At 38.8% G+C, this 24,979-nt stretch overlaps 1 protein-coding gene and 1 long non-coding RNA gene across 3 annotated transcripts; both read right to left on the bottom strand.

The window, feature by feature from the left end:
- Positions 1 to 3,279: 3,279 nt before the first annotated feature.
- LOC122027404 lies at positions 3,280 to 4,943 on the bottom strand. 2 transcript variants are annotated; one of them, XR_006124406.1, is made up of 3 exons: positions 4,415 to 4,943; positions 4,202 to 4,329; positions 3,280 to 3,410 (listed from the first exon to the last, which is right to left on the bottom strand). It is a non-coding gene; the product is annotated as an uncharacterized LOC122027404 (long non-coding RNA). The 2 variants fall into 2 exon arrangements; XR_006124405.1 differs by having other exon boundaries at positions 3,280 to 4,329.
- A 10,240-nt stretch (positions 4,944 to 15,183) lies between these two features.
- On the bottom strand, positions 15,184 to 15,919 carry LOC122028028 (TIR-only protein-like). Its single transcript, XM_042587053.1, has 2 exons — positions 15,381 to 15,919; positions 15,184 to 15,271 (listed from the first exon to the last, which is right to left on the bottom strand). Exons 1-2 carry the CDS (start codon positions 15,917 to 15,919, stop codon positions 15,184 to 15,186), a joined length of 627 nt encoding a protein of 208 aa, XP_042442987.1.
- Positions 15,920 to 24,979: the final 9,060 nt, after the last annotated feature.

Raw genomic sequence — 24,979 nt, 5'->3', positions numbered from 1 at the left:
AAGGGGGAGGAGATCTGCCTGGTTTCCTCCTTTGCCGAGGCTTTGTTCGCGTGGGAGAGGAAGCACGAAGCAGCGCCGGTTGGGGAAGATGAAGAGGAGGAGAAGACAGCGCGAGAGAAGGGAAGAAGAGGAAGAGGAAGGGGATCGGCTTGGGGAGGAAGAAGGAGAATAGAAGAGAGGAGGAGTCGGGCAAGGGTTCGGCAACGGGAGAAGAAAAACAAAAACAAAAATCAAACTTTTTCTCGTTTAAATGGGGTATCCTAAATAGACTTTCCCCTAACCCCAATATTTATCCCCGTAACCTACACCATATGGCCTCCGAAAAATTTTCAGAAAATTTCTAAAAATTTCGTTAAGATATTTTGTCCATTTTCGATATTTTACATTCTCACACACTAATAAAAATTTGATTTCCAAATTTCGTTATCTACCATCAGCAAATACTAGCAATAAATAGATAGTATAAATGCTGAACGAAAATTAACCCGCATACCTCAAGTGAAAAGATGGAGGTATCGAGCTCGGATCGTATCCTCGAGCTTCCATGTATCCTCCTCGTCAGAATGCTGCTACCATCCGACTTTAACCAATCGAATAGTCTTATTCCGCAGCTGACGCTCTTTTTGGTTCAGAATCCGTATTGGAACCTCCTCGTAGATAACGTCAGGCTGAACGGGAACTAGTATATCTAATAGTATATGTTCTGGGTCGGCTATATATCTCCTCAGCACAGACACATGGAACACATCATGAATGCCTGCCAGAGCCGGTGGTAGCGCCAGACGATAAGCTACTGCTCCAATCCTCTCCAAGATTTGGAAAGGCCCAATATATCATGGAGCTAGCTTACCTCGGAGGTCAAATCTCTTCAACCCCTTTGTGGGTGAGACTCTAAGAAAAACATGGTCGCCAATGGAGAACTCCAGGGGTCTACGTCTCCAATCAACATAGCTCTTCTGGCGGTCTTGCGCATCTGACTCCTCCATCTAATAGTGCGGACCAACTCTACCTCCTGTTGAGCTCTCTGAGGTCCTAATAGCTGGGCCTCCCCAACCTCCTCCCAGAGGATGGGTGTCCGACAAGGTCTATCATACAACGCTTCAAACGGTACCATCTGGATAGCCGAATGATAGCTGTTGTTATAGGCAAATTCTACCAATGGCAAGTGGTCCTTCCAAGTCCCAACTGCCTCCAAAATCCATAACACAAGACCTCAGCAAGTCCTCTAGAGTCTGAATGGTCTGCTCTAACTGTCCATCTGTCTGTGAATGGAAAGCCATACTGAAACAGAGCTGAGTGTTCAATGCCTGCTGCAAACTCTGCCAGAACCGGGACGTGAATCGTGGGTCTCTATCTGATATAATACTCAATGGAACACCATGCAATATGATGATCTCCCAACAATACAGTTCTTCCAATCAATCCAGAGAATCGGTCTTCCGGATCGCTAAGAAGTGTACGAATTTAGTTAATCGATCAACGATTACCCAAATCGCGTCATGGCCTCGTCATGTCCTAGGCAATCTCACCACAAAATCCATGGTAATGTGCTCTCATTTTCACTCAGGAATAGGAATCCTCTGTAGTAATCCGGCAGGTCTCTGGTGCTTAGCCTTCACCTATTGACAGACTAGACATCTAGCTACGAATTTTGCGATGTCTTTCTTCATGCCTGATCCGGCAGTAAGGACGGGGGACCCCCTTTGAGGGAAGTCAATGACACGTAGAGGTCAAAAGTGCAAGGGCAAGATGAGGTTCGGCCGATCGGGTAAGGGTTGGGTCAACCGGCCGAACGGGTCAGAACATAATCAAAGACAACCCAGCGGGGAGTCGGGTTTCCGACGCTCATGGTGAACAAGGTTGTCAGGCCGAGCGGGTGGTCCGCTCGGCCGAGGCATAAGGCAGCAATGCCGTGAGCTGCCTTAGCTGAGCACACAACCAGGAATCTCCTGAGCAGACCAGTACCTGTGTCCGGTCGGACATGATGGGGCTGTCGAGCGGCTAGGCACTCGGCGTGGGAGGAGAAGAGACAAAAGGACAAAGGAACATTCTCTGACAACAAGCATGTTTGAAGACCAAGCCATACACAGAATCCTATGACGAAAGGTTCTACTGTCCCATCAGAGAGGTGCTCGGACTGTAGCGGTATGGTGTCAGGCAAGCTCCTCTGGCAAGCCCATACTGAGGTATGGTAAGAGGACACGTGTATGCCTCGGTATGTGTGCATAAGCCTCCTCACAGCTCTATATAAGGGTCCTCATACTTCGCCGGAGGTACGCATTCTCTGATATTCGAAACCACCTCCGCATTTTCCTCTTGCCTGACTTGAGCGTCAAAGGGTCGTCACCGGGAACCCCTTCCCGGCCCGACTTCCTTGCAGGTTCGCCGGAGATTGGTGCAGCGGGTTGGAGATATAGGAGAGCGCCACGTCCCCAGCATCCGTCTACTTAGCGTTTGGACAGGATCAATGTCATTCCACCAATAGGAACGTCTCAAATCTCGGTACATGCGAGTTCCACCTGTGTGGATAGCAAATCGAGAGCAATGAGCCTCCTGAAGTAGCTCCTGCAAGACCGGGTGAGATCAAGGTACGCATAACCGGCCTCGGAAATATATAATACCCACGTCATCTCCGGTGAACTCACTACAAGAAAACAGGGCTTTAGAGACGAAAAAATCTGTCTTTGAAAATCATTTTTCCGTCTCTAAAGAAAGTTTGAGACGGAATATTCCGTCTCAAAAATCCGTTAGTGAAAGCCCCGTAGCTAATTTTGAAACGGAAATATTCTGTCTCTAATTTTTGAAACGGATGAAAAAACTGTTTATAAATATGTTTCAAGTTAACAAAATAAAATTAATTTCAAATGTAAATTCTGTCTCTAATTTTATTTTAAATCTGTTATTAATCCTGTTTATAAATCTGTTTACAATTCTATTTATAAATCTGTATATAATTTTATTTTTAAATTTATCACTAAATATTATTATATTACATTTTTATATTTTTCATCAATATATTTAAATAATTCTTCATTTCAAATAAATTAAAATTATTAAAAAGAAATAACTTCTAATTCCAAATGTATTATACAATTAACATTAAAATAAATAAATATTTACATTATCCAAACAAATTTGACCAATAATCAAACTATAAAGATCAAATTTTCCTAGATATAAATGATTTGTATATTCCATTTCTTGAATCATTTCCAAATCATCTCCTTGAGATTTTCTTCCCTCTATAATAATAAGTTTTTTTTCTCTTTCAATAATTTGTTCCTCTATCCTCGAGCTAATAACATGCATGCCTTCATTTTCTTCTTTTTGCCCTCCCTGTCTTCGAATTCCATGAGATAAATTGCTTCTCTTGTACAGATTAATGAACCAACCAATTTTGTTGAGAAAATCTAACAAATCAAAATATGAAACAAGTCTTACAATATCAGAATTTTTAATACAAATAAATTAAAATTATACAAAAGTCATAATCAATATCAATGATCACCCACTAATTAGTCCATAGTTGTCAATGCTAAAGAATTAACAAGTCATGAAGACTCTTTTGGCTCTGAAACAATAGGCATCACAAAACCATAAAAATTAGGTCAGTGTGAACAAATACTTAAGTAGGATTTTCTTCAAATTTGAATCTTAAACTTAGAATCTCTAAGTACATAAAACAAAATCAAATACAAGATAATAGAAAATTTTGGATTCTAAGACTAAGATTTGAAATAGCAAAGCAACTATGAAATCAAACCTAATGAATAAAATACAATTGCAGAAAATAATAGTCAACATGAAGTAATTAATGAAACTAAGCATGGAACAAAACCTAGAGCATTAAAGAAACCTAATCTAACTTAACCTAATTGAATTTAAATGAAGACATAAAACTTAACAATTGAAAGAGCAATACAAAGCAAGAGTTAAGTAAACTAAGATGCATCAGATAGAACCTAACTATTGAAAGAGACATTTCACCGAACGTGAAATGAACACATGACATGCAAAAATTAGAACCTAACTACGGAATATTTTATCAAACAAGTTGGGTGCATGAAACAATTAAAGCCAAGTGTGTGCATTCTAATTAAGGGAGATCAAGTTTGATATAAGCATTCAATAAGAAACATAACACACATCCAACATGATAAAAGAAACAACCTAATAAATCTGATCAGGTTCAGATTACTACCCTTATCAGCAGTTTGTGGCTCTTCTGACGATGGTAAATCTGTCCAACAACCCTCACCGCCTCAGAATTCACCGATACACGACAGTGGCACAAATCCAAGCACAAATGGGGTCACCGCAGCAATGGATCTGCAATCCAGAAGATGCCAATCCGTTGATAAGTTGTGACGGCTGTCAAACAGGGAAGAGGAATAGAGATGACAACATCTCATACCTCCTTGTGGCTGACCGGATGGCCACGACACAATTGAAGGGGGCAACGCGTGGTAACCCCTCGCAACTGCTGATACGCGAAAGAACAACCCTACTCTCCTGTGTACTCAGCTCTCCGACGGTGGCAGATGGAAGAGGAAGAAGTGGCAGCCGATGAAAGAGATGGCGGCGACGCTAGCCGCCCAAAATTGCAGGTACTGTGGTCGGATGCGATGACGCCAGCTGCATCTAGGGCAGAGACTCAAGGGGAAAAGTAGAAGAGGATCGGGCCGCCTGATAGCCCAGAGAGCTTGGTGTTGGTGAGGCTCGCGGAGAGAAGGACTGCTGCCGGCGGTGCTCTCGTGACAATCGGCGTGGTGAGGACCTGCGCGACGAGGAGACGACGGCAGAGGAGGGAAGATGACGCGGAAGAAGAGAAAGGGGCGCCAGTTGGAGAAGATGAGGAGAAGAAGAAGAGTAGAGAGTAAACGGCGTGAGAGAGGAGGAAGAATCGGGGCGGCGACGAGATAAGGTGAGGAAGGATTCGACGATTAGGGTGGAATAGGGCACGGTGAGGAATTATAACCATTAATTAAATTAGATAACTAGGTTTATTTTAATTAAAACCTAAGTAATTTCTTTTATCAACTCCTACTTAAATTGGGTATTCCAAATAGATTTTTCTCAAGTGCAAATATGTCCCCTCCAATTACATCTTACGAGCTCTGAAAAATTCCTAAAAATGTCTAAAAATTCCGTTAAGATTATTTCCCAATTAAATCTTATTATTTAATTATTATTATTATTTTTTTATTGTCGTATTTTACAATAAAAGTGCACAATTATTAGTAAAAATCAATAAAAATAATAAGAATTCAAGGACTGTAGGGTGGACGACCTCACGGTCGCATGAGGGGGCTAATTGAAAAGGTCGCGAACCTTGCGGCCTTGAGAAGCAACTGTAGACAACCTTAAGTGGTTACGATCGCCCTCACAACTACGGTCGACCTCGCAGCTACGAGCAACCTTTGCAGCAGTATAAGATAGCCACCAAGCACGAGAAAAATAAAATCAGAGGCGGGGGAAAAAGAATTTGTACCTACTCTGATAAAGCCAAAGCCAAATTAAGACGAGGAGAAAGGGTTAGAAAACCTAATTCATATTTATTTTCCTTTATAAAAAGTTATATATAATTTCATATTAAATTTGATTTAAATTCTTTCTTAAAGTTTTTTCATATATTATATTTTATCAAAGTGAATATATTTACAATTCCATGTCTCTGATTTATATAAATATAAAACAAATTCTATTTTCGTTTTAAAAATATTTAAACGATCACAAATTCCGTTTATAATCCATATTTATTTTTTTAATAAAATTTGTACATAGCTTCGTATCAAAATTTGTTTTAAATTTCTTTTCAAATATTATATTTCATTAAAGTTAAACAAATTAATTATTATGTAACAAATCTGTATCTGATTTATATAAATTTGAAATAGATTTTATTTTCGTTTTAACTTTTAATTAATTTATAAACGAAATTTGTCACAGAAATTATACAGTCTTCTGTTTATAATTCATATTTATTTTTGTTTATAAAAATTTATATGTTCGTTTCAAATTTGTTTTAACTTCTGTCTTAATTTTTTTTAAATATATAATTTACTAAAATGAAACGGATTAATAATTCTGTATTAAATCTGTCTCTGATTTATATAAATCTGAAACAGATTTTATTTCCGTTTTAACTTTTAATTAATTTATAAACAATATTTGTCACAGAAATGATACAGTCTCAAATTTTGTTTATAATTCATATTTATTTTTGTTTATAAAAATTTATATGTAATTTCGTTTCAAATTTATTTTAAATTCTGTCTTAATTTTTTTAAAAAAATATATAATTTACTAAAATGAAACGAATTAATAATTCCGTATTAAATCTGTCTCTGATTTATATAAATCTAAAACAGATTTTATTTTTGTTTTAAAAATCCATTTCTAAAGCCCTGTTTTCTTGTAGTGACTCTGTCTGCTGCCTGGAAGCTATCTGGCTGCCAATGGACTGTAAGTACAGATCACCGGCCTGGGCCTCTAGGATCCTCGTCCTGATCGACGACTGAGCAACCATGATAATCAGAATACCCTACTCTGTCCTTCCCTGCTCCTCAAGGCCCAACTCAGAGAAACCCTGCATTAAGTCTGTGACCACAACTCGGTGGCAAGCGAAAGTCCCTCTGGACTTCCGGTTAAGTACATCGACAACCACATTAGCTTTCCCTGGATGGTAGCTAACAGTACAGTCGTAATCCTTCAGGAACTCTATTCATCTTCTTTGTCAGAGATTAAGTTCCTTCTGAGTAAAAAAGTATTTGAGACTCTTATGATCAATGAGAATCTCAAATGTAATACCATACAAATGATGTCACCAAATCTTCAAAGCAAAGATAATAGTGGCCAGTTCCAAATCATGTACTGGGTAGTTTTTCTCATGCTCCTTTAACTGACGATAAGCATAGGAGACTACCTTGTCGTGCTGCATCAAAACAACGCCCAAACCTTGTAGAGAAGCGTCGGTGCAGAGTACGAATCCGTCCTCTCCAGAAGGTAAAACCAAAACTGGTGCCGACACTAATCTCCGTTTCAGCTCCTGGAAGCTAGTCTCGCATGCTTCTGACCAAGTGAACTTCACGCCTTAACTAGTCAGGTGCGTCAGCGGCATAGCAATACGCGAGAAACCCTCGACAAAATGTCTGTAATATCCGGCCAATCCCAAGAAACTACGGATCTCCTAAACTGATTTCGGCTGCTCCCAACTGGTGACAGCCTCGATCTTCTGAGGGTCTACTAAAATACCTCGACTAGAAACCATGTGCCCCAGAAAATCAATTGAGGATATCCAAAAAACATACTTGCTGAACTTCGCGTATAGACGATGTCGTCGAAGAATCTCCAAGACTATGCGAAGATGCTGTGCGTGTTCCTCCTCGGAACGAGAGTAGATCAAAATGTCTTTGATGAAAACGACAACGAACTGATCTAGACACTCCAGAAAAATGTGGTTCATCAAATCCTTAAACACCGCTGAAGCATTGGTAAGCCTAAATGACATTACCAAAAATTTATAATGTCAGTATCTAGTACGGAATGATGTCTTCTGAATATCAGATTCTTTAACTCTCAGCTGATGATATCCGGACCGTAGATCAATCTTAGAATATACTGATGTACCTCTGAGCTGATCAAACAAATCCTCGATCCGTGGTAAGGGGTACTTATTCTTGACGGTCACTGCATTCAGCTATCTGTAATCGATGCACAACCTCATAGTATCATCCTTTTTCTTGACAAATAATAATATCGGAGAACCCCATGGAGAAACATTAGGGCGAAAAAATCCCATGTCTAATAACTCCTAGAGTTGGACCTTTAGCTCGTCCAACTCTTTCGGTGTCATACGATAAGGAGCTTTTGTTGCTGGCACAGTCCCCGGAATAAGCTCAATAGCAAATTCCACTTGTCTTCTGGGAGGCAAGCCTAGTAACTCATTTAGAAATACATCCAGATACTCTCGAACCACTGGAACGTCTGAGAGATGGGAACTACTGCTGTCGTCAGTGTTAATCAAAGACAAAAGAAATCTCTGACAGCCATGCGACAACAGCTTTTGAGCCTGAATCGTAGAAATGATTGATATGCCGTCATCCTTGATGCCAGTGAAATCCCACAAGGGTTGGTTCGGAGGTCGGAAGGTGACCACCCTCGTCTGGCAATCAACTATGACATGATATGCAGATAGTCAATCCATGCCAAAGATAATGTCGAACTCGACCATTTCCAACACTAATAAATCAACCATGAGTATCATGCTACCAAAGTATAACGGGCAACCTCTGACCTCCTGAGTGACGTCCAATGTATCACCGGACGGTAGGGAGACGGTCAGTCGCTGTGATCTAAGAGTAGGTAGTATACCTATGTCCCTCATGAAGGCACGGGAAATAAAGGAATGCAAGCTACCAGTATCTATCATCATATCAACGGATAATGCATAAAGTAAAATCATACTGTAGAAAACGGATTCGTCGGCCCGCTGTGTATCTTTCTGGTAACCGCATGAATTCGTCCAGTCTCTGGCCTACCATGCTCAGTGATTTAAATATCAGGGCCGAAGCTTAACTTGGTAAGGATCTGGTACAATGCATTTCATTTGTTCATAACCAAGATAAATTTTCAATCCACTGTCAGAATGAGACATTTCAAGTGTCCGGGGTGATAGTATTGGTCCCTAGCACAACTCTAAGTGGAGGAAGCCACTGAATTTTTAGTGATTGTACTAATCACCAACCCTAGACGTAGGAGGAGGAGGACTAGGAAAAGGAAGAGGAATCACATAACTCATGTAAGTGTGTTGTTGAGGAGGTAAGAAAGGGTAGGGAAAGCAAAGGAATGAATGAAGGAATCAAATACAAGAAGAAAAAGATATTTTAGGAAGTCCAACCGGTTATCCTTATGGAATAGTACTGGTACAAACCCGTACCAAACATACCCAAATGAATGCATGGTCCATTATTCTAGATTTATATCATACCGTGGGAGTGGGTACGGCGGGTACAGTTGAGGTAGGTATCTTTGAAACCATCGGAGTCTGAGAGTCCGACGTGCCTGCAGTACCATGTGGAGTCTGTTCTTGACCGACAGGCTCGACCCCAGCAGACATCTCTGACGACTCCGTCGCTAGGGATTCCAATGTCCTCTTGCGTGGACGTCCTGCACCACGTCTTGGAGCGGGAACACGTGTAGATCTCGTCATATCTGTTAAATTATATCCCAGATATTGCTACAAGCATCAAAATTATAAAAATTAACATTTTACCTATTTACCGTTTGGAGATGTTCCATCGCTGTCCAATCCCCATTTATGACCTCGGAACTCCGAAACAAGGAAATCGACGAAAATCCGTACAAATCCGAAAATACCCAGATTACTCGAATAACATGGGCTCTGATACTAAATAATAAATTAATATCAGATTAACTCAAAAATCCAAAACACAAAAAACAGGTATCGGAAACCTGCTCTGATACCAAAAATATTGGTATCAGATTATCTCGAAAATCTAGAACAGGACAAACATGCATTGTAAACCTGCACTAATACCAAAAATATTGGTATCAGATTATCTTGAAAATATAAAACACGAAAAACAGAACACATAAACCCACTTTGATATTAAAAATATTATCACGCCCCAAGTAATCTCTGCCAGAAGAAATTTCGACAGCATCTTCCCTATACGGGTGACAATATGAAACCATACTACATGTCCTCAAGGCCACATATACCTCGACCAACACGGTCGGAACAATAACAATAAAAGTAAACAAGCAAACCACGCAGTTTATGTATTTCAGCCTCTAGTTGGCACAACCATGTGGTTTATATTAACTAAAACCTACTCCACTACAACGACGGAAAACTTAAAACCACAACAGAGAAACCAACACAACGAAAAAATAAGTGCAGTAGACCAAAACTCGATAAAAATCGTCGAGTACAATCACGTATCACAAGTATATAGAAAAATACATAACAAGTAAATCAACACAAAAACAAGGAACCAAGTCCGTAAGCAGAAAATCGCCGCGACACAAAGTGGAGACTAGCGACTGGAATCTCCTAACTGCCTCAACCTGAAATAGATATAATCAACGGGTGAGTCCAACACTCAGCGGATATCAATCTGACATGAATAATAAACTATAACTAATAGTAATAATCATAGAGTACAGTTTCCTGGACAAAAGCTGGAAATGCAAAATTAAAAAAAAGGCTAAAGAAAACTGTACTTATCAGGGCCTCCTATCCTGACATAAAGGTCGTCAGACCAGATATCTCATGTCTCATGTATACATGTCAATCATATGCATCCACCAAATATACAGTAAACAAAGTACAACAAACACAAGCAATAAATGCAATCATGCATATGATGCAAATGACATGTCCTGGTCACCCCTGATGTCAGTCAGTCATCTCACACACGACGGTGAGACCGAGTGGGTAGGGCTATGACAACTGTGCACTTTGCCATCATTGCTCCTGATGAGTGACCGAGTGGACAAGATGCTGTCGGAGTACACCTATCCTCATACCCCAAATCATAAGTCGCGAAGCTCAATGCTCTCATCTCCCTGAGATAATCCAGAGGAGGGATCCTTGTCGGCTACCACGCTGTGTAACCACTACCCATGAACGGACCAGCCGAGCCTAACAGAGCAACCTGCTGCAACACACCCTGCCTGAATAAAAACCACTAACTCATTAGTGGTTGTGTGTGCAGATCCATATAAATGACGATGTGCTCAACAATAATGGAGCCGACAATCGCTCAGCATGCAATCATGCGAGATTGTGCATGACACTAAGCATAAAAATCCTGACCATGTCTACCTCCATAAAATATGTATAAAAAATAAATAGATCAAATAAACAGATCGAGGTACACGTGTCAGATATGGTAAATGTCTAGTCTTGTGTATCATAAGGCATGGTATGTCACTACCTCTATGAGCATAAATAATCATGGCAATAAACAAGAGGGTATAAAACATAAATGCAGAACAGATAAAAGCATGCAACAAGTATCATGTAGTGACATACCAAAATAAAGATAAACATATATAATTATTACTAGAGACTATAACCTACTACGCATATCAACATGACATTATCAAAAGAGATAAGTCAAGGTACCCGCCTCAAAATGGAGATTGTATCCGAAATAGATCCCACGTTGAGATGTCATCTCGAATCAAAGTCCTGTAATATCAAACATATACGGATTTAGCTAATTCCCTTATGCATTAATTAGCTAGCCATTAATCCAAATCCAATTAGGTTTAACTTAACCCATTTCACAACTACATTGGATTAGGTATCCCCAACAATCTACAATCAAATTTGATTAGATTAATATATGAACCAACCCAAAACTCACCTAAATTCTAAGACACCTCTATTGCCTCACAGTCGGAGATTCTTGTTGTCAGACAATTGTGGTAAGAGCAAGGTGAAACCGAAATCCTGTCTACAGATCATATGGCCGAATCACTACTGAATAAATACTAAAGGACCCACATCTGAGAATAAATCTCAAATTCTTAGTCCACAACCCTTAAACTAACAACTTACCCACAGTCGATCATCGAATTTGGCCGAAACCGTGTTGTTGGCCGGAAACAGTGCTGGTTGGGGAAATACAGACGAAAGCTCCACATCTGACCAGGGGGTGGCTCGGTAGAACCTGGTTATCAGCAACCGGTGCTAGCAAGATCGGGCTATGGAAGAGAAGAGGAGGCGGTGTCGGGTAGAAGGTGGATGGTTAGGGCACGAGGCCAACCATCGTTTGACACCGGCGACGCGTCGTGTGGCACCAATCGACAGCGACATAGGGAGAAGTGGGCGGCGAACTGCGGAGAGGCTAGGGCAGAGGGTGTGGTGGTGTCGGCATCAACAATCGGTTGGCGAAGATGGTAGCACTAATCGGAGTGGCACCCGGTGGTAAGTGGCGTCGGAGATCGGAGCGGCGTCGGCTGTGGCGACCAGGGGCGACGCGAGAGCGATCAGTGGCTTTGTGCAGAGGCAAGAGAAAAAGGGAAGGGGGAGGAGATATGGCCGGTTTCCTCCTTTGCCGAGGCTTTGTTCGCATGGGAGAGGAAGCGCGAAGCGGCGCCGGTTGGGGAAGATGAAGAGGAGGAGAAGACGGCGCGAGAGAAGGGAAGAAGAGGAAGAGGAAGGGGATCGACTCGGGGAGGAAGAAGGAGAAGAGAAGAAAGGAGTTGGGCATGGGTTCGGCGACGTGAGAAGAAAAAGAAAAATGAAAAGAAAAATAAAAATCAAACTTTTTCTCACTTAAATGGGGTAGCCTAAACTGACTTTCCACTAGCTCCAATATTTATCCTCGTAACCTACACCATACGGTCTCCGAAAAATTCTCAAAAAAATTCTAAAATTTCTGAAAAATTCCGTTAAGGTATTTCATCCATTTTCGGTATTTTACAATTGCACTCCATTGGTCCATTTGTAGTAGACTGGTAAAACCCTAGCCTAAGATTTTACCCTGAGAAAATCTCTCATGCACTCGTCCTTGCCCGTACAGCCTCGACCTTTCCTTCTAGCTTCCTCCATCAGACTTTCTTCTCTCATATGTTTCCCCATCCTTCACACTTTACTTTCAAGAGCTTCCTTCTGCCTTGTCATTTGTTGTCGGGTCTTCCATTGCCAAGAGACTCCCCACCTCCGGGACTTCATCCTTTGTCAAGTCACACTTGGACTTATGTTGCCAAGACTACATTCTTGAACTTATAACGCCAAGACTCTACTTAGACTTTTCCTTGTTGTATCTGCATCCTGCATATTTACAAGCACATATCAAATACAACAATAAACTTAACTTAACAATTTGCCCAAACATCAAAACTTAAAGTATCCAGATTGCTCCAACATTTATGGATGCATTAAATCGTGTAGGCTTGCGTACGTGCACCTGTAGATTGAGATTCCCTTTTATAGTGTTACTATATGTTTGTGCACGAATCTCAAAGCGTTTCCAAAATATGATAGACTATAAAGATGCTCCAACACCTTTTCCAAAGTAGACCCATAATCTCTACGTTTGGCAGGGTGGAAGCTTCTAGTATACAACTTGCATATGAACTATTCTTTGTCATCTGTGACATAAAATGTCAAAAATAAATGTAAGGTCGTTGGGTTGATGAGTCATTAATATGCTTAGTTGGTAAACAGACCGAGTCCCTCTATAGTCCGATCGGCTGTTGCTTGCAAGAGCAACCAGGTCAGATTTGAGGAATGTTGTCGGAGCTCATCCTTTGCTCAACCTCTCCGTTTGGCACTAGAGTTCGATCGGACTAAGTGTCCAGTTTGTTCGGTCGAACCATAGGTCTGATCGGCTAGATTACTAGGTTGAAATAGTTAACCGTATTATCCCTGAGTGATGAAGAGGACTTGACTCTGGATGGTACTGACTTGACTTAGAGTTTCATCAATACCGAGGAGCTAGGGGTCCGTCCACCCCAAGGGTTCGATCGGATGATCTTTCGGTCGGGACAATCGTCTGCCCTGACCTCGAGTATTGATACCTCGTTGACTTTAATTATCATCTCAGTCGATCTCCTTAATTTTGACTTGACTCAAATACTCATCTTATTTGCCGTATCAATAGCAATGGAAGTGTTCCCTGTCTCATGTTAAGTTATAAAAGAGTGTAGCAGATTGATTAATTGTTGGGCATCAATTAATTAAAGCAAATACGCATTTCTGTCAGACTTGTGGAAGTACGGAATGAAAGAGGCAGCTTGTACGGAATGAAAGAGGCGGCTTGCTTGGGATACCAGGGTCAACGGACAAAGATCAAATTGGAAATATTAGTCAAACTTATGGTGCATTCGTAGAAATGGACTCGATCCAATTTGGATCTACTATAACTGCTCATTCTAAACGTGGGCAGCAGAAGTATCTCCGTCAGCCGTGCAAGATTCTGTCACATAATTATCACATCAAAATTTAATAACTTTAATTCTATTAAAAATCATATTTTATTATCATAATTTTTTTTTTTAAAAACTTCACTTTTTTAAAATTCTTTCTCTATCCTCTTTTCACTATTTTTTTATAACCTGATCTTAAGAGTTTGATATAGATTTATAAAAAAATCTATAAACCTCCTCTATATAATAGAAGAAGGATTTATATTAAAAAATTTATAATATAAATTATATATTATAAATCTTCAATTGCAGATCCCCTTATCCGATCAACTTTACGATTAACAATTTACGATACAGAATCTGATTATGCTTTACGACCGGTATAATATATTGAACACGTGGTTACCGGCCGCCGGCCGGCGACTAGCTTAATTAATTAGTGTGATTTGACCTTTCAGATACCTCTCTGTTGAATTTGTCAACGCATCTAGTCTAGTCGAGTCGAGATGAGATGGCCTAATTAGACCATCTTAATTGGTCGTTATGATAATTATGTCCACTTAATTAGGTGACTAATTAATATGTCTTATATAAGGACTGCAAGTATTCATTTTCTGTGTTTTCAATACGTATGCTACTTACTCCCACTTCCGTCTTCTCGGCTCCAATTTGTTTGGCATAAGTAACCTTTTCCTAAGTTAATTAAGTGGTTAACATCCTTAATCGCTGATAGCACCGCTATGTAAATCTCTTCTTTCTGTTGAATATATATAGTATTCTTTCTATACATCAAACTTTAATAATAATGATAATGATAAAACATTTTATTTAGGAAAAATATATTTTCCCACTACTTCCTCTTTGCTCAGCCTATGCCATTTGAATTGATCCCAACTTTTTTAGGAGGAATTATGTCAATTTGATAAAAAAAAAAATATATTTGATTCTAGTATAAAATACTGAATTTAAAAAGAATTATATTTATTTTTAGATTTCTTTTATTAAAAAATATGAAGGATAATTAGATAATAATATTTGTATGAAGGAGAGTTAAAGTAAATGAAATTTTATACGCTAAGGAGTGGAAATAAAATTTTTTACAGATAGAAACTACATACAAATTAAATTAAAGTTATATTTAGTAATTTTTCTCTGATTTATCTATAATTTATTTACCAAAAATTGTTAATGTTTTATTACAAAGAATCATCAGCAATTAAATCACTCAATCTGAATGCATGCATTCGATAAATTGCATGCACGTGCCGTACGTCTTCAGTGTCTCGAACGTCTTCGTGACTTTTCCTCTTCCAAGCACTTGAGCACGATGTTGGCCGTCCTCGACACCAACTCCGACCAATTCCTGTTCGATTAAATCGACACCGAAAATTAGAATTAATTACTCGAGTTGATTAATTAGTAAATTATAAGGGAATTTTTCAATTACCGATCGAAAATTAATTAAAGCTTACCCGTTCTTGGAGTCGAAGTTCAAGCCGACGGTGCGCCTGGCTTCCGCGATCGCCCTGTCGTAGCGTTTGAGATCCTCCGGCGAATGCTCGGCGGGGTCGCCGAGCACGACGAGATCCGACGGCTTGACGTCGCAGAAGACGGGGATGAGCTTCTTGTTGGCCTCCACCATCATCGCCAGCTCGTGGAGGCAGAACACGGAGTCGCAGTAGCGCCGGGAGAAGATGACCACCCCGACCTTGCTCTGCCGGATTCCCTCGTCGATGCACTCGTACAGCTTGTCGCCGGGCTCCATCGACCGGTTGTCTAGGAACGGCCGGACGTTCATCTGCACCAGCCGGTCGTACAGCAGCCCCGCCACGGAGCTCTTGGTGTCGACCCCGCGGTGGCTCAGGAACACCTCTACGCCCGGCGTGCATTCCGGCGCCTTCGTCGTCTTCCGCGTCGCCGCCACGAATGCGCCGACTGATTTCCTGGCCAGGACCCGCGAGGCGGTGGCGCTGAAGGGGACGACAGCGCGGCGCACGGAAGACGCGGCCATGGCAAATCAATAAAACAGAGGAATTAATGGATTGATTTTAGTGGAATGAATTGATCGATGTGGGATTATTTGTGTAGTTAATTCCGCTTCAACTAATTAATACTGAAGTAATTGGTTGTGCAATGTGTTAAGTGGTATGGAATTTATAAGCATCATGATCGAGGAACTTTGAATGGATCGACGACGACAAGAGTCTGAGCTTTGATTTTGATTTTCCAACGAGTACGTGTGAATTGAGTTAATTTGAAGGGAGACTGCTTCAAAATGGAGGACCGTGAAACTTTGATTTTTCTTATTTTTTTAATTAATAAAAATAAATTTACTGTTTAGTTATACGTAACCATGTGTGCTGATACGGGAACAAGTAAACTACCGTATCCGACGGTCAGGCTGGGCGGGACCGAGGTTTTTTAAAAATCAGAAAATATTTTTTAAAATTATTATTTAAAAAAAACATCATGAAAAATGGACTGATCGTCTGGTCTTTGCTATCGCCCATTAATCGAGGACGAAAAATTCTAAAATCCGAATATTTTATTTAGGAGACTGCATCAGATGGATGAGACGCGCAGTTATTATAGTTTGATCTTGTTGAAAACGCATGTCAACGTTGGCTTGAAATTTGACCTGTAGATTTTCGTTCGATTTTTTGATTTACTGAAATGCGAGCTAACCTTGCTTGTCAAGGAAACAAAATTTGTCATTTAGATGCATCGCGCGTAAGACTCAGTCAAATACATCATATAATATTAGCCATTTGGTATTTTCGTAATCGATATTTGTCTGGAACACAACGTAGGCATAACAGACATTCCGAACCCGAAGAATGGGCAAGAGAGACTACGCGCGTAGTTCTGAGTGTACAGCTTATTAATTTAATTACTGGAGCACAAAGTAATTAACAGCAATAGATTATTTATTATGGAAGTTTTTTATTTTTTATTTTTTTTTGAAAAAGGCAGTTTGAAAGAGTCTAATCAAAGAGGTCGAAAAGTATGACGAGGGGATAAAGGGAGGGAAAAAGATTATTCATCAGATTTGAATATTTTTAATTACTTTTCTATGAGTTGGTTTATCGTTGTCGTCGATCATCCATTGGATGGCCTTTTCGGTACGGTGGCTGGTGAGGGAATGTCCGAGGCCAGACGCCGAAGGTGGCGAAGCAGGACGAGAAGGAGAAGTTCTTTAAACGCATGCATGCAGCACTATACAGCCGCCGCTCTGTCGCCAAGGCCGGCCGCCGGCAATATTTTCTTATGAAGTTCGGTCTGATGCCACCATCGTTCTCTTTTCGCGTCTTTTGACCATTTTTTTCATCTTCTTCTGATTTTTCCGCATGCAGTTGTTGGATTTGGAAAAGGAGAGGTCCAAATTCCTCGTAGAAGTAGAGATAAGAGATAAAGACTATGGTTCAAATTCTCTAGAGGTGACGTGATTGCATATTCTTGTGATAGCTCGTTACCGATGACTGAGTGGGAAATAGGTAGAGATACTATTGTTTTTTTTTCCGTGATGATCTCGTACCGATCTGGTCTGTGTTCTGTGTTCTGTGTTCTGACCTTCATGCCAATTCAACTTATGTGTTGTGTTTCAACCTTCGTGTTATTATTATGTTTCAACTTTTGAGTTGTTGTTATATTTCGGCCCGCGAGCTGTTTTTATATTTCAGTCTTCGAGTCGCTATTATATTTCGACTTTTTTATCGCTGTCATATTTCGGCTTGTGTGTTGTTGTATTCCGGCTACGTGCCACCTTCTAGATCCATGCTGCATTTGGCTCCGTGCCATCGCCTTCAGATCTATGTTGCATCCCGCTCCATGCCGTCATCTCCGACTCCACGCCATCCTCTGACTCTAGGCCATCCTCCGGCTCCACACCGTTCTCCGGCTTCGCGTCGTCCTCCATATCCATGCCGTCCTCCGCCTCCGTGTCAGTACCTTTGGCTCGTTCTTGTGAGCCTGATATGCTTTTATATTTAGTCTTTCCATTATAATACTATTTATTTTCTATCACCGAAGGTTGAATTGAGGAGTGTCAGATCAAGAGAACCCTTGGTTTGTTTTCTAACAATTTTGTTTTCCCTAAACCCTAAAACCCAAGCCGTCCACACTGCCTCTCCGGAGATCCCTTGTTGCTGCCACTAGTTCCGTTGCTGATGCCGCTCCCTTAAGTATATGTAACTGCAAAATTTGGTTTGGTAATTCTTATATTTCTGCTAGGTTTATTCCTTGTAATATACTTTAAAATTAATCTTCAAACTATTAAATTTCGTTCATGTAGATGAAAATAGTATAATTGGATCTTTATTAATTTTACTGATGGAATGTACTCTCTTACATATGTTGTATCTCACAGTAGAAAAGCTTAAGTGCCAACAAATCCACATTCCACATTGATTTTATGGAATATTGGTGCTTGTTTTAGCACCAATGTACCTAATATTACAAACTAATATTTTTTTTTAGGAATTTGTATCATTATTATTATTATCATCACCATCTTATAATTCACATGAATCTCTATAGAATTCTTTTCTTTCTTGCCTAAACAAAGAAATTTTCAAGTATATTGAATTTTGAATGAGATTCTGATTACAGTGAGCTTCAAAAATCAAGCAAGAAAATTGTTATTTGACTTATAGTTGTCCAGTAATTAATATACTATTTATGCTCCCACTTATACTGTTGCTCGATTTTTTGAATAAGACATTTTACATTAATGGAAGAAAATTTCTATGATGATCATCTATACATTCTCCAAGTTGATGATGATCGAAAACTAAAAACTGAGATGAAATTTGTACCATTGGAGAAGGTATTTTTGTTCTACATATAATCAATATGCATGAGAAGCTGGAATTTAGCACAAGAATAAGAAATAGCAAGAAAAATAAGAGAACTAATAAAGTGGCATAGAAAAAAGTTTTATGCTTAACGGGATATGTAGATACAAGGTGATAAAATAAAATAAAAAAAGTAAGTGACAAAGTTATAATTGGATGTAAGTCAAAGAATTCATTAGTGAAGGAACAAACTTGACCTAATTGAATTCTCACTAACTTTATTGAAAGTCATAATCATCTACTCTTGACTCATTCAAAGGTGCATTTACTATACTAATATCTTAGTATTTTGACAGCAAAGAAAGTATTGACTGAACAATTTTTAAAGAATAATATGCTAACTTGTCAACAAGTACGATATTGGATATAGAGTATAGAGAGCTTGAGCATGTAGGTTGTACAGAAAAGATATTAGAAATTTCAAGAAAAAACTAAGGAATGAACAAAAGGGTATCGATGTTGAAACACTGATTGAGTTATTTGCCTATAAGAAAGAGAATAGTTCAATTTTTTTCTCTTTAATTACGAGAATGATTAAGATAATAAATTTAATATGTATTTTCAGTGGATTATGTATCAAGGAGGGCATATAGTCTATTTGGTGATATAGTTATATTTTATATGACATATAACACTAATAAATATGTGTTAATTTTTATACCATTTGTAGGAGTTAATTATCATCATTAGACAATTATTTTTAGTTGCACGTTTCCAAGTGATGAAAAAACTGAGTTTTTTTGTTTGGTTGCTTAAGAAGTTCATAGAAGTCATGTTTAAAGGTGCACCAAACATTATCATTACCGATCAAGATCCTGCTATAACGAAAGTCATTGCACAAGTTTCCCTCAAAATAGTGAACAATATTATTAATTTGTGGTACATACTAAATAAATTCCTAGATAAATTATATCCTTTGACTATTTGAAACTACTATCAAAGCATGAAGAATGTCATTGCAAATTCTACAACACCTGATAAATTTAAAAATTCATGGGAAGAGGTCATCAAGTGTGCTAGCTTGAAAAAAATGATTGATTGTCGTTGATGTATGAATTGTGACACAAGTGGGTGCCAGTTTATTTTAGGCATATATTTTATGTTGGAGTGTCACGTAGTTAGAGATCTGAAAGCTCACATTCATTTTTCAAGAGATATGTCTCAAGTAAAAACTCATTAATGAATTTTATCACCCATTTCAATAGGGCACTAAGATACCAAAGACACAATGAGTTAGTTGCAGACCATATTAATATGAATGAGCATCCCAAGATTAATAAGACAAACTGACCAATAAAAATTCAAATGATTAAACTGTACATGATATGGCTGGAGTTTCAAAGTGAAATGAGTTATGTTCATGCTTATTATATGCAACAAACATCTACATTAGTTGACTCAGTGGTTTACCATATGATGAATTTTTAAAGTTGTTCTTCCTTTAAACCAAGGATGCTCACACATGACCAACATAAAGACTACATATCATGTAGCTATATGAAATTTGAGTTCAAGGGCATTCCATGCAGGCATATGTTAGCTTATTTTTATATCAACAAAGTGTTTCATTTGCCTGATAAGTATATACTCAAATGATGGACACGAGATGTAAAGGTTGGAGCAATATATGATTTAGAGGAGCAAAATTTAACTGATAATTTAGAAAGTTTTTTGATAACAAGATACTCGAGGTTATTCTATAAAACTTCAGTATTAATTGAATATGACATAATAATAGTAAATATTAAATATATTTTTGATTTTGTAAAGTAATTTTATAAAAATATCAATTACTAATAAGTATAGGCAATAAATAAATGACAATCAGAGAGAAGAAATAAAAAGAAAAGGATAAAATTTAGAGAGAAATTATCGAGGATCTAATTTGGAGAGAAAAAGAAAATTATAAAATTTAGAGGATCTAATTTAGCTAGTTAAAAATGTAAATTATCATAAAGCCTGGTGCTAGTTTTTGAAAATAAGTACCAAGCTAGTGTTGATATTCTCATACTAGTAGCCTATGTATAAAAAGATTCAAATCTTTTGAAACAATACTGGGAAGGTCTATAAACAGTAAATGAGGGTATATTTAGACTCATGTAAGCCAAGTGTACCCATAGGACTTGAAAAGGTCTATCAATGAGTTTTGATCAAAATTCATTAATTAACCTAAAGTGCTTGGATTTATAAAATTTTGGCCTAAAATGGAAGGGGCGAGTATCTAGAAGGCATATATAGCTTCCAACCACGGTTTTAAGACTCCCACAAGAAACTATGGTCGCATGCCATGTGGCACGAACCTTGGTACTAGTTTAGGAAGACCAGCACCAACGTGGTGCTGGTCTTGCTAAACCAACACTAACATGACCTCTTTTAGTTATGATCACTAAACCTGGTGCTGGTTTTCGAAGATTAGTACTAACATTGTGCTAATCTTCTCATACCAGCACCACTATATACAAAAAAGATTCAAATAGTTTAGAGCAATACTGCGAAGATCTAAAAATAGTGAAATAGGGCATATTTGGACTCCCATGAGCCATGTGAACCCCACATAACTTAGAATGGATCCGATCAAAGTTTTATAGGTCTATCATAGGGTTTTGATCGAAACCCATTGATGAACCTAGGGGGCTTGGAATTCTAAAATTTTAGAATGGTATGGAAGAGGTGAGTGCATAAAAGGTATATATGACCTCAAAATATAGTTTTGAGACTCTCACAAGAATCTTTAGCTGTGTGCCAAGTGACACAGACGTTAGAACTGGTTTAGGAAGACCAGCACCAATGTGGTGTTGGTATTGCTAAATCAGCTCCACGTTGGTGTTGGTCTCCATAAAATAGCACCAATGCTGCCTCTTTTGGTTTTGATCATCAAGCATGGTGCTGGTTTCCGAAGATCAACACCAACATGGTGCTGATCTTCTCATACTAACATAATTATGTATAAAAAGATTCAAATCATTTGGAGCAATGCTGAGAAGGTCTAAAAATAGTAAAAGATGGTATACTTGGACTCCTGTGAGCCTCTTGGGTTCTGATCACAAAGCTTGGTACTGGTTTATGAAGATTAGCACCATATTGTTGCTCCTTGTCCCGTGATGGTCTTAGAAGGCTTATAGATTTCTATCTTACTTATCTTTTTCTGAGGTAAAAGTTTGAACCACATAGGACTATCAATAGGAGTATCCCTGTAATCATAGTGACTTCAATGACGTCCTCTTCTAGTCTTTGTTCAAGAAGCAACTGGTTCAAGATGAGGATCCACTACAAGGTAGATTGGTTCGGCCAAGATGCCTTGCTTTTCTATTATTCTAAGTAATTCTTTCACCCTTTCATTTAACTATATATTTTTCATTATTAGCTCCTTGATTTTGTTCTGATGAATAATATAATTAGGGTATTCACTATCACTTGGGTATCTAACTTCTATATCATGTATCAGTGATGTCTCTAATGGATGTGGAGTATCATCGAGGTAAAGAAGATTTTCTACCAATGTATTTTCAGAAGGGGTAGGGACTAGTTCACTAATAACCTATAAAATTAGAAATAATTATTTAGAAATTGCAAATGAAAGTTAGGTTATAGTCTTCAATATTTACCTCTTCAAGTGAGACTTGGTCCAACAAAGCTCTCACCTTGCTAATATGTGAAGGAGTAGGCCTCCACTTATTTATTTGTACACCTTCAGTATTATATGATTTCTGGATTGGGACATGCTCTAAAAATCATACCTTCTTCATTATATGAAAATTGTACAAACATAATCCATATAAAAAAAATCATATTTACCATTAAAAAAAAGCTTACAATTCCAAAAGATCAATAAATCTCTTTAAGTATGAAATTGAAGTGATCGTTTGATATGTCTGACTTGATGAAAAAAGATCCCTGATAGTAGGTAATTGGGAAGCAATAAATTGATGAATCTCTTCAACCCAATTGAATCTATCAAGATTTTTAAAATCATCTACAATATCTATAAGATATAATGGAACCTTATATGTACTAGAAGAAAATAACACACAAATAAATATATACAAAATATATAATTTATAAAATATTATCATCTACTTCAACTCTATGAGAATAGAGTTTAAGCAACTTCTTAATTCTTGATCTAGTAAGTTCTTTTTTATTAGAGAAGTGAGCAAGAAAGAGGTCACCCAATACATTAGTTGAGTTCATAGGAACGAAAGCACCTCTATCTAAAATACCAAGTAATAGAGATACATTTCTTCTAGTGAAAGCAATTGGGACACCTGAAAAATTAAAATGATTAGTTTTTTATTATGTTCATCTAATTTTTAAAACTAGAAAATGTACTTGAAATTATAAATGTTTGAAATGCTGAATCTCAACTTTGAAATATATTCACTAGTAGACCATGAATTTGTTGAATATCTTGTATATCTAAAAAAATAGCAAAAGGGGACTGTTTAATTATCGATTTGTGTTGATAATGTAAATGAACAGACCCACAATCCTTTCCTTTCATTGTTGGATGATCAAAAAAACCATTAAAGTGATCTAAAAGATTGGTCCATTAGAGTTTATGACCAACATTAACCGCTGCCTAGAATTATTCAAAAAATATATTATTAACACTAATAAACAAATGTACATATGTACAAACAAATGGTTCTAAGATTTTGACATTGATATAACACTATGTTTCCTGACTTCTATGTCTTTATCAATATGTTGAGGTGGTGATATTTTTCATATTACAGTATCACAGTGATGTTGGTTTTTCAAACATACACTAAACTATGTTGGTTTGACTTCTCTATTTTTCAAAATTGGGAGGTGTTGATTTTTAGAAACAAGTGTTGGGATCGATGTGCCTGCTAGAGGGGGGGTGAATAGCGGTTCGTCGCGCGCTTGCGTCGTTGCTTCGTCTTGATGGTTTGCAGCGGAATACAACTCGAAGACAAACTATACAATGTTAACAAGTAGGATTTACTTGGTATTCACTTCAAGAAGAGGTGACTAATCCAAGGATCCACACACCGACTCACTCCTCCACTATGAAATACTCCTTCTTGGTCGTAGCCGGAGGTGGAGAAGCCTCATACAAACCCAAACACACAAATACAACTCACACAAGCAGAGAAATACAAAAATATAAGTAAAAACACACTCTTCTTGCTTACTTGCTGTGTGTTGTTGTTGCCTCTTGAATCTTGGAGATGCACTCCAAGAATCCTCAAGAACTGGCAAGAAACTCGGAGGAAATCGCTGGTGAAGGTCACAGAAAATTGTAGAAAGAAATTGTAAAGATCTGCGGAGAAAACGCTCCGCTAAGTCTTTAAACAGTGCTCCCAATCGATCCAATCCATCCCCAATCGATTGCCACATCAGCACCGCTCCATCACAGCCGTCCATCACCTGCATCCTGCCCAATGGTCGAATCCCAATCGATCGACGGATCGATTGGGAACATCTGAATCGATCAGTGGATAGATTCAGAAGCTTTCTGTGTTCTCGCGATCGCACGAGAACTCCCCTGCCCAATCGATTGATCGATCGATTGGAAGCTCCCAATCGATCGCCCGATCGATTGGGAAAGCTTCTGTGCTCGTGATTTCACATCCCAATCGATCGACCGATCGATTGGGCCTTCCCACAATCGCAGCACACTCTAATCGATCCACTGATCGATTGGACTCTGGTTCAATCGATCGATCGATCGATTGACCAGCCTAGACTTGACTCAAACTCAAGTCCAAATTCCCAAACCCAACTCCCGGTCAACCGTGACCTGTTGGGTCTCCATTCCTAGCATTTGACATACCTGACCAACCTCGAACTAGCCTTCTAGTCTCCTCCATCAACCTTGTGTCCCTCAGATATCTCCCATCATTCACGCCTTGCCTTCAGGAGCTTCCTTTGGCCTCATCCTAGTTGTCGGATTATACCACCACACTCGACCAACCTCAAACTAGCCTTCTAGCCTCCTCCATCAGCCATGCACCCCTCGGATATCTCCCCATCCTTCATGTCTTGCCTTCTGGAACTTCCTTTGGCCTCATCCTAGTTGTCAAGTTCTCCTTGCCAATTCACATTAGGACTTACCTTGCCAAGACCACATGTTTGGACTTACAACCTTTGCCAAGATCACACTTGGACTTTCCACTTGCCTGACTCCTCACCAAGACTTTCTCCTTTGCCAAGATCACACTTAGACTTTTCCGTTGCCTGGCTCCTCACTA

Source organism: Zingiber officinale, chromosome 10A (assembly GCF_018446385.1).
Source record: "Zingiber officinale cultivar Zhangliang chromosome 10A, Zo_v1.1, whole genome shotgun sequence".
NCBI lineage: Eukaryota > Viridiplantae > Streptophyta > Magnoliopsida > Zingiberales > Zingiberaceae > Zingiber > Zingiber officinale.
Note: the sequence above shows the minus strand (reverse complement) of the source record. Positions and strands in the feature narration are given on the sequence as shown.

What these genes read in the sequence shown, in the direction of transcription:
- LOC122028028 (XM_042587053.1), bottom strand. Translation starts at nt 15,919, where the DNA reads ATGGCCGCGTCTTCCGTGCGCCGCGCTGTCGTCCCCTTCAGCGCCACC. An exon ending in AACTTCGACTCCAAGAACGG is followed by an intron (nt 15,272 to 15,380) that starts GTAAGCTTTAAT and finishes TTAATCGAACAG; the next exon opens with GAATTGGTCGGAGTTGGTGT.